General features: G+C 39.2%; 1 protein-coding gene across 4 annotated transcripts in view; it reads right to left on the reverse strand.

Moving 5' to 3' along the window:
• Positions 1-12077, reverse strand: part of TMCO6 (transmembrane and coiled-coil domains 6) — a 459096-nt gene that overhangs the window by 317395 nt on the left and 129624 nt on the right. For all 4 annotated transcript variants that reach the window (XM_069654232.1, XM_069654231.1, XM_069654234.1 and 1 more), the window contains exon 3: positions 792-907. In XM_069654232.1, the coding sequence (XP_069510333.1) occupies positions 792-907 (116 nt within the window). The remainder of the gene's footprint in view (positions 1-791; positions 908-12077) is intronic.

Consider the following 12077-nt stretch of genomic DNA (forward strand, 5'->3'; position numbering starts at 1 on the left):
TTATTACACCTATTCAGTGTATATTAACACTTAGTAAATAGTATGTCTGATTATTGCCAATTAAACTATAGTCACATGTGATCACCACTAGATGGCAAATCAATAAAAGCAAGAGGTCAGCAAGGGGTCAGACAAGAAAACAAAACACACATGAAAGGGGAAAGGCCAAAGCTTTTTTTCCCTTTTTTATATTTGGGCACTAAGGAGACATTGAAAAAACACAAAAAAAAAAAAAAGTACAAAAACTGGCAACACGCACAAAGCAGACCAACAATCTAGACATAAAAAAACAACACCAAACTGCCAGAACTACACAAACCCCACTGAAATGATCACAAAATTCTCCATGCGTATACCTTCCCTCAAAGCCAAGCAAAACACACAACGAATCAGGAAGTGATTGGGGCCTTATATAGAAGGTTGAACTTCCTTCTGAGATTCTAGGGCTCTGAATGGCTGAACAAACTAGACAATGGTTTAGAGGGCTTGTGACTGGAAAAATCATTGAGAGAGACCTGGAAATCTGCTGAGAGTTCGACCCGGCAACTTGTTGGCTCCAAAGCCAGTCCTATACTTGTGTTATAGGATGAATCTCGCCTAAAACATTTGAGGGGCTCATGAGTATGTTTTTAGAAGTTAGCCCAGGCCTCTATGTGCTCTTATGCTAGACAGGGCCCTGTTTTAAGTCTGCACAGTGACTTCTTTGAAATCTAAGGGCGCTATCTGATTTTGTGCTGTGAAACAAAAAGGGTGAACACTGCAGCACCCAATGAGTTTACAATATTACTGACCTGTTGCTGGGTGAAGGCTTGCTCTGCAAAGACTTTGCTGTCAGGCTCTTCTTTTACGATGTCTCGCACTAGCCTTTTACTGATCAGATGCTGCTCCCTTCGAGCCTTCCTCAGAGCTGCAAGAGAAGATGAGAAGCCGAGTATAACTTGTAACCAATGCGGATCATCAGGGTACTTCCCTGCCAATCAGGAACACCACAGTTCTTTGATTTTGAGTTTATCTAACCCTTTCAAGTAAGTGGCTTACAGGTTAGCTGGAATTCAATTATACTAATTGAAACAAATATTGATCTCTTTCATCATACTGTGTGTTCAGCAAGAGAAACTGAGTGAGGAGAATGCATGGAGTGATCAAAGCGCTAGCCATTGGCATAAATTATTTTACCGTTCCATTACGCCGTGGTACCGGTGTTTTCTATGGCTGAAAAAGAAGGAAGTTAATCAAACGTTTACAGTTAGGAGAAAATGAATTCTCGTCCTGTACCACTTGTGTCAGTTGTGAGGAGTACCTGCAGAAAATCCTTGTGAAAGGCACTCGCGCATATAGCACCTACTGAAAGACATTTAGGCAAGAAAATCTCAAGTTATGATGAACCGCGCACTCCAACAAGCTTTTTATAATGACATTTTATTTACTGAGTGAAACAAAACTAAACAAATCCATTTATTAAATGCAAAATCCAGACGATTCTGTGAATTAGACGTTATTACTTATTTTGATTTGGTTTCATTATTACTGTTATTTTTGGTTTTGTATTTCTCAATCAATAGTATTTGTCTCGTTTTAGGACAAACTGCTCCAGACGTGATATCAAGTCAATCCCAAAAATACTTAGTTTCAAGTCAGTATTTTCCTTAATCAAAGAAGTTTCACAATTTCTCATCTCTGCCAACACGTTTTGTGCATGGAGATTTCTTAAGGTACTGAGAATTATTCAGAATTGTGCAAGCAAATATGTTGAAAGTTTAGGTTTGTATTACTATAAAAAGAAAAAAAGGCATACCAATAAGTGACAATTTATAAACGCACCCTATATTGGAATATTAAACTATGCACAATTCACCTTTGTGGAAACTGATGTCACCTTAGGGCTAACAGTGTATTGTAATTATAAACTTATCAGGCCAGCTGCTGTTCTCCAAACAAGTTACCTAAAATGCAGGGTATCATTTCAACTATTTACTAATTAGTGATCACACAATGGTTCATTCAAAAACCAAAAATGCAGAAATTGAACACAGGCTTTGCAAAGCATAATCAACGCCTACGAGTGAGCTACAGATGTTATATGCCAGTCCTTGAGCCAAGTAGCATCCAAAGAAGGCCAAAAGGCACATTACCTAGGAGAGCAAAGTACTTTTGTTTGAGGGCTAGATCCTCCCTATGTCTTAATTGAAACCATTACCGAATGTAACAGGCCGAAATAACACAAGAAACCTACAAAACCTACATTTTTCAGTGGTACTTTGCTGGGAAATTACAGTTCTGGCAGCCATATTGCAAGCATTGCCCAAAACACAAACAATGCATGTGCTTGAGACTTCAAGCAAAGCAGCTCCAGAGCATAAATCCAGGCGCTGTGCTCTTCTGAATGTTAGCTCACTCTGACAGGTATGCAGTGTTAATAACGACAAAATAAATGTCAACATCCTTTATAACTGATTTATCACAATGAAAAAAAACATGATGAATACCTTAAATATTTAATTATTTAATGAATAGGTATGTATTGTAACTTGGAAAAATGCAAATATTTTATTTGTCAAACGCTATATCTTTTTTGTCCAGTCAATTTGTCATTTTACATAGACAGGATATTGGGACGCCATTTTGGATTTCTTCCTCGCTCGGATTGCTTTTCTGGAGTTCCTTGTTTTTTGGATTTTTTTCTCTTTTTCACGTTTTTTACCTGTTTTTTCTCAAAGAAGAACATCCCTGGATTATGGATTGAGACTGGATTTGTGCTTTTGAAGTGCTTTTTTGGTGTTCCTGGTATTGCGCATTTCAATTTATATCCGATTTTCGTGACTGGAGTTCTTCTTTGGTGTTATTGGCCTTGTGAATTTCTTTTTTATTCATGGTTTTTACTTTATTTTTTGTGGTTTTTCTAAGGATTGAGACTTTTTTCCTTTTTACCAACTGGATTTTCCTGGATATGTTTTTTACTGTTTTGTTTAGAAACTACATTGGATTTCATATGATTTGTGCCTGATGGCTGCAGAGGATTTCTGGACTTCAACTCAGAAGTTTGGTTCAATATTAAAAGCAATGCTTTGTAAATATGCAATGTCCTCTACTTTTTCAAAATTTTGAATACACTCCTTGAGTCGCAGTTGTGTGTATTTATTTCTTTGAATTCCAGTCTTTTCTCTCGCTGTGCACTGTGCTAGCTGCATCTCCTGGAAGGATTGTTCTATTCATAAATGTAGATAAAACAAAAAAAACAATGACAGATTACTGCTCTTGAAGGTGTGTTTGATCCCATTGTGCCACCCCGTCAAAGCTGTTATTTGTTTTGAGCGTTTCATACTTACTTGCTTCATAACAATTCCATATATGTTTTGGGAACCGAGGTCTGCTCCTGTTACCACTTCTTGTCAGTTGCTCTATCCAGGTTGAATCAAAATAATCCAATAATGGCTCAAACAATTGTTTGTTTGTTTTATAAAAGTCTGTTTGTGTTAATTTCTCGTGCTGTCTTTCAACATGATTTTCTGGTACAAGCACGAAAGCAAACAATAATTTGATGTTATATTGAAATTGCAGATCATCAGCGTATCTTTTTTGCATTCCACCATTTAGAATTTTTTGCCAAATCGATTGAGGAAAATGAAAAAAAAATCCTTCAAATTTAGCTACTGGAAATGCTTCTGTTATGGCTTTTATCTGTTGAACTTCAGAATCTAAAATGACAATGTCTGGATTTTTTGGGGACATTTCTTCTTTTACAAAGCTATAGAATTCTTTGTAAGTTTCGTATGTTTTTGATGGCATTAGGGTATATACGAATGCAAACAAACTGTCATTTAAATGTCCTGGTATTGAATAAAATTGCGAAAAATGTTTTGGACATACATTAAACGGTCACATGTCAACAAAAAATAAATGTCAACATTTCACAATAACGAATTGCAAATAACGATACCACTAATAACAAAATGTATTAAATTGAATGGAAAGTGCCATTATAACGAAACAAAAACAACGATAGATCTGTTTGTCTAAAGTGAATCAAGAAATTTGAAAAAAGGACCTTCATATGGAAGTGAAGATGTGAATCGATGCAAGTATTCTATACCCTTTTTTTGCGAGTAACCGATTAAGGTAAACAGATTGAACAGGGTGAAGAGTTTAAACAAATAAGGCCACACGTGTGACTAAAATTAATTAATAAGGTACGTTTTGTTGCGTCAACATAAACGCAATCTAGTGTACATATATAGAACGGAGGCTTGAAAAACACGAAGCAAAAGGTGTATATAATGGAATTTTGTAATGAGAAGGTTTTTGGGCTTTCTTTAGATTGGATTGTATGTCAGACTAGGCTGCAGTTTGTGACCTCCCAAAAGGGGAAAAAACGGTTGATTTTAATAAGGAGAGAGAAAGGGACTATAGGTTCTATTAAAAATGTTCCTGTTACTACACACACAATTGTCGAGGGAGAGCTGTTACTAAGGGCGAAAATTAGTGAAGGTGTTCACAATCACATTCCTGATGGTAGAATGGTTGAAATTAAGAAGAAAGTTGACGAAATGAAAGCACTCATGTATGCTTCAACAGACGAACCGAGTGGGTGTGTAATCAGGGCAGTATGTAATGATATACCATTCCATATAGCAGGCCAAATGCCAAGCATTAAATTATTACAGAGGCAACTGTGCAAACGGAGGCAAAAAAGAAAGATGTTGCACCTCTCCCACAAACCTATGCAGAAGTAAAAATACCTGAAGAATTAATGCCAACTGAAAAAAAGGAGTGGTTTTGATGTATGACGATCAGAAAATGAAGGGCAGGCTGTTGATTTTCAGCACAAGGAAAAACATATATTATCTAAAATATGCAACATTATGGCTTGTAGACGGCACGTTTAAAGTGGTATATAGTGTTAATAACGACAAAATAAATGTAAACATCCTTTTTAACTAATTTATTACAACGAAAAACAATATGTTGTATACCTTAAATGATTAAATATTTGCTAACTAATGTTGCATATCTTAAATATTTAATGAATAGATATGCATTGCAACTCGGAAAAATGCAAACATTTTATTTGTCAAACGCTATATATTTTTTTGTCCAGTAGATGTCACTGTCTATGGCTTTTTTTCCATTTACATAGACAGGCTACTAAGACGCCATTTTGGATTTCTTCCTCAGTCGCGGTCAGATTGCTTTCCTGGAGTTCCTTGTTTTTTTTGGATTTTTCTCTTTTTTTTTCACGTTTTTTCAAAGAACATCATCCCTGGATTATGGATTTAGATTGGGTTTGTGCGTCTGGATTGCTCTTTTGGTGTTCCTGATATTGTGGATTTCAATTTTTATCCGATTTTTGCGACTGGAGTTCTTCTTTGGTGTTCTTGGCCTTGTGGATTTCATTTTTATTCATGGTTTTTACTTTATTTTTTGTGGTTATCTTAAGGATTGAGTGTTTTTTTTACCAACTGGATTTTCCTGGATATATGGTTTTTACTGTTTTGTTTAATGCGCAATGGAAACTGATTTGTGTCTCATTGACACCAAAGATTTCTGGACTTCAACTGGTAAGTCTGGTTCAATATTCAGTATTTTAAAATTAAAAACAAAGCTTTGTAAATATACAATGCCCTCGACTTTTTCCAAATTTTGAATACACTCCTTCAGTCGCATTTGTGTGTGTCTATATTTTTTTCTTTGAATTCCAGTCTTTTCTCTCGCTATGCACTGTGCTAGCTGCATCTCCTGGAAAGATTGTTCTTTTCTTAAATGTAGGAAAAAAAAAACAATGCCGATTATTGCTCTTGAAGGTGTGTTTAATCCCATTGTGCCAACCCTCCAATTTATTTGTTTTGGGCGTTTGATTGTTACTTGCTTCGTTTGTTTTGGGAACCAAGGTCTCCTCCTGTTACCACTTCTTGTCAGCTGCCCTATCCAGGTTGAATCGAAATAATCCAATAATGTCTCAAAGAAAGTCTGCTTTTGTTAATTTCTCGTAATATCTTTCAACATGACATGACATAACAATTTGATGTTATATTGAAATTGCAGATCATCAGTGTATCTTTGTTGCATTCCACAATTTTGAAATTTTCGCCAAATCGATTGAGTAAAATGAAAAAAACATCCTTCAATTTTAGCTTCTGGAAATGATTCTGTTATGGCTTTTATCTGTTGAACTTCATAATCTAAAATGACAATGTCTGGATTTTTTTGGGACATTTCTTCTTTTACAATTCTATAGAATTTTTTTAGTTTTGTATGCTTTTGATGGCATCAGGGTATATACTAATGCAAACTCATTTAATTGTCCAGGTATTGAATACATTTGCGAAAAAGGTTTTGGACATACTTTGAACGTGCTGTCTACCTGCCATTGTGTTGCATATTTTAGGTAATCCATGTTTTTTCTTGTACTGAATATCAACAGCCTGCCCTCTGTTTTCTGATTGTCATACATTAAAAAGCACTCCTTTTTTCAGTTAGCACTAATTCTTCAGGTATTTTTACTTCTGCATAGGTTTGTGGCAGAGGTGGACATTTCTTTTGCCTCAGTTTGCACAGTTGCCTCTGTAATAATTTAACGTTTGGCATTTGGCCTGCTATATGGACTGGTATATCATTACAAACTGCCCTGATTACAGACCCACTCGGTTCATCTATTGGAGCATCCATGCAGGCATTCATTTTGGCAACTTTCTTCTTAGTTTCAAACATTTTACCATCAGGAATGTGATTGTGAACTCCTTCACTAATTAACTTTTCGCCCTTACAACAGCTCTCCCTCGACAATTGTGTGTATAGTAACAGGAACATTTCCAATAGAACCTATCGTCCCTTTCACTCTCCTTATTTAGTAGAAATCCTTTTAAAATCAACTGTTTTTCCTCCTTTGGGATGTCACAAACTGCAGGCCTCTGTCCGACATAATCCAATCTAAAGAAAACCAAAAAACCTTGTCTAATTACAAAATTCCAAAGCAGGTTCACTTTCAGATTCTGTTTTCGCATCGGAACTCAAGCAAGAGATCACAACTTTCCTTGAAATAAATCAGGACTCGCTTAGCTCCGCCGGCACCTTGTGGGAAACGCTGAAATGCTATGTACGAGGTGTATGCATGGCGAAGGAAAACGGTATCCTAAAACTGATTTGTTGCGAATTGACAAATAGTGAACAACAACTGAAGGAACTCAAAACTAAATATACAGCGTCCAAAGATCCGCAGACTCAAGCCAACCTGAAAGAAGAATTACTGAAATTCCAAGAATCAGCTTAAAGTGAGGTGAAGTTTCTAGGTCGCAGACAACAGATCCGACAATACGGCGAGGGTCAAAAACCCAGAGCACTTCTGGCCCACCTATTACGACTGGACAAAAGACCTGCCCGCGTGGAACATATCCGAGACACACAAGGTAACCTGGTCTATACAGAAGAGGAAATAGTGAATACATTCCGCAATTTCTATCAAGTCCTATACAGCTCCAAAAGCAATACCAGTCCTGAGACACTTCAATATTTCCTCTACGACATCGAACTATATTGGATAATTCAAGAACTCTGCACCCATCTCACAAGAAGAAATAGTAGAAGCAACACAATCCCTTCCAAACACCAAAGCTCCGGGCCCCGACTGCCTCACAGGAGAATTCTACAAAGCACACGTGGCCGTCATAGCTCCATTACTCCTTCGAGTATACGAAGAAGCCCTAGAGCAGAGGATCCTCCCACCCACACTCTGCGAAGCCAATATATTCTTAATACATAAACCAGGCAAGCCCCAAGAAGACTGTGCCTCCTACAGACCAATCTCATTAATTAATCTTGATAACAAGATTCTAGCTAAAATTCTAGCAACACGACTTCTCCCCCTCATGCCCGCACTAGTATTAGGGCACCAGGCCGGCTTTATCCCCGGGTGCAGCACAACCTACGGCATCCGACAGCTATTTGGCATCATTGCGGCACTTGAACCAACACAACAAGCAATCGCCGTCCTACTGGACGCCGAAAAGGCCTTTGACTCCGTAGAGTGGCCCTATCTCTTTGAGACACTTACACAAATGGGCTTGGAAAAATTGTTTATCAAAATGATTTCACTGCTTTACAATGATCCCCCGATCCTACATTACCCTAGGTAACACAAAATCTCCCAGTATCAGGCTAGAACGCGGCACCAGGCAGGGCTGCCCCTTGTCGGCCCTCATCTTTGCTCTAATCATGGAACCCCTAGCCTCCAGACTAAGATCCCACCAAATCAATAGAGGCCTCACCCTATGTCCGCACAGATTAGTAGTCTCCCTATATGCCGATGATGTCATGTAATTTGTCAATGATCCCCAAACAAACCTCAACCCGATAATGCGCGAAGTGATCAAGTTTAGCAACATCTCAGGCCTCAAGACCAATCACTCCAAATCAGTGATATTTCCGCTGACACCAAATACCCCTAAGTTTCCCGATGATCACGGATTGAAATGGGAGTGCTCCAAAGTCCGATACCTCGGCATCTTTAGGTCACTGAACCACAACGAAATATTTAAAGACAACTATGTAACGAAAATAAGCTTCCTCCAGGAACGCATTCAGAGATGGAAGTCTCTCCCACTAGCGCTATGGGGGCTGGGTCTCACTGACCAAAATGGTGATTCTCCCCAAACGTATTTATTTATTCACAAATATACCCCTATTACTACTACGCTCATTTTTCCAAAAAATTAAAAGCCTTATCCTCAAACTAATATGGGCTGGAAAGCCAGCAAGAGTTGCTTACACAACATTGACATTACCAATATCACAAGGCGGCCTCGCACTCCCCGACATGGAGAAATACTACTGGGCCGTCCAGGCACAATTCCTGAGCCATTGGTACACCACACACTTTATACGTCCACATGTACAGGTCGAACGGGCCCTAACCTCTCCAAACCTTTTAAGAGCCGTTATTCTCAGCAACCTCCCAGTACCACACAACACGATGAACACTGTCCTACCCACCTATGCAATTTGGGAGAAACTCGCCAATAAATACGAAATACACACGAGATATTCCCCCCTACTACCAATCAAGTTCATCACAGGTATACCTCTGGCAAGTGAAAAGATATTTCATGTATGGCTCAACAAAACCAATATTCAATCCATAGGTGACCCTTTCGACAAAGGAATGTTCATAACCCTTCAGATGGACAAAGAGAGGAGGTAACACTTCACTCGATATATTCATTTACATTAGATTACCCCCTACCCTACAAGCCCAGTTCCCACCATTTCCCAACCAGCGACATGGGACTTGCTACACAACGGGATTCAGGCGAGGGAAGACAAATGTCCATGATATACAAATCACTACTAACAGACACGATAATCACTGACACACGCGCAAAACGACGATGGGAGACAGCCCTCCAGTCGACAATACCAGAAGACGACTGGACCTACATTCTTTGCCAAACCCAGAAAGTCGCCATAAATACTCGCTTCAAACAAATTCACTTCAACTTTGTGCATCAAACCTACTACACCCCTGCAAAAAAAAAAACGCCATCACCCGGAAGCATCAGCTCAATGTGAAAGATGCAGCGCCTCTGCCGTGGACTTTATCCACCTTGCCTGGAACTGTCCCGGGATAGCCCGGTTCTGGTCTTCGATCCTACAGATAACGACCGACATAGTGGGAGAGGAGCTGATCACTCGTCCGACCATCGCACTTTTAAGTCTGACCAAATACCTGCAACCTCCGTCGAGGAGACTGGCTGCCCTTCTCCTGGTGCTGGCACGCAGAAGGATTGCCTGGACATGGGGCCGCGGTCCCCTTCCCACACGAACAGCATGGAAAAAAGACATTACCTACCGCCAAGACATGGACACCAAATTCATAAGAACTTTACCCCTTCACACGCGACCCCCCCCGACATCTGGGGTCCATACATCGTCTACTTACTCTCCAATTCAGACACCTCAGACCCTCAACGACAACTCTCCCAAACGCAAAGGGCTAATGTGTCCGTACCTACCTCAATAAACGCGGCTAGCTGAATCACAGTGAACAAGTGACCAGAAGAGAGCCTACACCAGATATTGCAGGAAGGGAGGAGGGTAAGCATGGAATTTTGTAAATCATGAACGTATTTGTGTTGACTACACCCAATTGGTGCAGTTGTGTTTTTGTTTGTATATGAAAAACCGGAAAATAAAGTTTTATAAAATTGTAAAAAAATAAATTAAAAAATAGAATTCCAAAATTCCATCCTATACACATTTTGCTTCATATTTTTCAAGCTCTTTTTTATATATGTACACTAGATTGTATTTATGTTGACGCAACAAAACCTAACTTACTAATTAATTTAGTCACGCGTGTGGCCTTAGTTGTTTCAACTCTTCACCCTGTTCAATCGGTTTACCTCAGTCGTTAACTCGCAAAAAAAATTATAGAATGTTTGCATCGATTCACATCTTCACTTCCTTATGAAAGTCCTTTTCTCAAACTTCTCGATTCACTTTAGTCAAACAGATCTGTCATTTTTATTTTGTTATAATGGCACTTTCCATTCAATTTAATACATTTAGTTATTAATGGTATCGTTATTTGCAATTCGTTATTGTGAAATGGCGACATTTATTTTTCATTATTAAGACATGTAACCTTGAGGCAAGTCATAGAGCATCCACAGTGTAATGTGTAATTTTTACATGTAAGATTGGAGACTGAGATCAGAGTCATTGTAAGGAGCATTGGTTGAAGTTCATATCATATTTATAGGTCTATGGTGCGGGGTAAAGAGCTCTTATTTGGCATGCCTTATTGAGAATTAGGGTGGAAGTTCCTATTGGGTCACACAGAGTATGGGCCAGTGTTGTGTTTTGGAATTTAAAGTAAGGTTTTGGTGACATGTGAAAATGCTTCGACCTATGACGTTTTAGACACTGGCAAGTGATATTACACTGTATACATTTTGGAGAAATGTTTTATTACCATTTAAAGGCAAGCACAGAATTTGTCCAACTTTTCGTGCTTGCGTACAGTTTCTGCACAGGACGCCACAGGGCCTGTGCATTCCTATGTACCATGTCTGTGTGGTTGCATCATTGTTTAGTGTGCTCTTTATGTTGCTGGTTACTTTCCTGTCTTTTCAATCCTTTTAATTGTGGTAGGCGAAGTGTTGGTGTTTAGTGTTTGTTGATAGGTTTGGTCCTATTTGAATGGAGTGTGGGGATTGTGCATTACCTTCCGTGTGCCGTGCTGCTTTAATGATTTGTTGTGTTTGATTCTAAAGGATTAATGAACGCTAGTGTGGTTAGCTCCCACTGCAGAAACTGGTGTGCTCTGTACTGTGGGTGAGGTTGTGCCTAGGCATGGCAGGTCTAGGGCGTGGCATGCCTGAAAAGAAGGAGCAAGGGTTTATGTTGTTTATTGTGAATGTTAATGAAGTTATATTTGCTCATAGGGAGCCCTCTGCACTCAGGGGTGGCAGCCCTGAGTCTCTGAGGGGCAGAATATGTTATAATCCCTGTTTGTGAGCATGCTGGGGAGGTAATGGTGTTCTTTATGTACATTTAGGTTTCCTTTTTTCCTCCTCCTTTTGAGGAAGGAGATGTGTTGTGATCTAGCACTGGGCTGAATGAGCTGTGTGTATAAGTGTAGTGGTGCATGGAATGTGATGAGGGGTCTGGAACCTGGGTGTCACCCAATATCCAGGAATGACGGTTGGGGACAGAGATAAGAGAGCCAAAGAGGAAAGGTGCATTTAACCTGCTCTCCCTTCCTTACTTTCATTTCTGTACTTGAAACATTAAAGCAAGCTTTCCTTTTGTACATACCTGGCTCTCGACTGGTTCGTGATTGCTGGCTGAGGATTCTTGTCACCCAGATCCCACATTGGACTTTCGGAATCTACGGGTTTACATGCCTGATAGATCTGTTTTGTGCTTGCATAGTTTACATTGTTCAGTGAAACGTTCTCCCCTTCATAGTTCACATCTGCGGGTGTGCACATTATTTGTTGTAAGAGAGTAAGGGTGCACATTATTTGTCTTAAGTCTGCTCTCATAATTGCTTACTTTATTGCTGCATATATTCCCCACTGTTC

The sequence above is a fragment of the Ambystoma mexicanum genome, chromosome 3q (genome assembly GCF_040938575.1).
Source record: "Ambystoma mexicanum isolate Mex_15411 chromosome 3q, UKY_AmexF1_1, whole genome shotgun sequence".
In the NCBI taxonomy this organism is placed as follows: Eukaryota; Metazoa; Chordata; class Amphibia; order Caudata; family Ambystomatidae; genus Ambystoma; species Ambystoma mexicanum.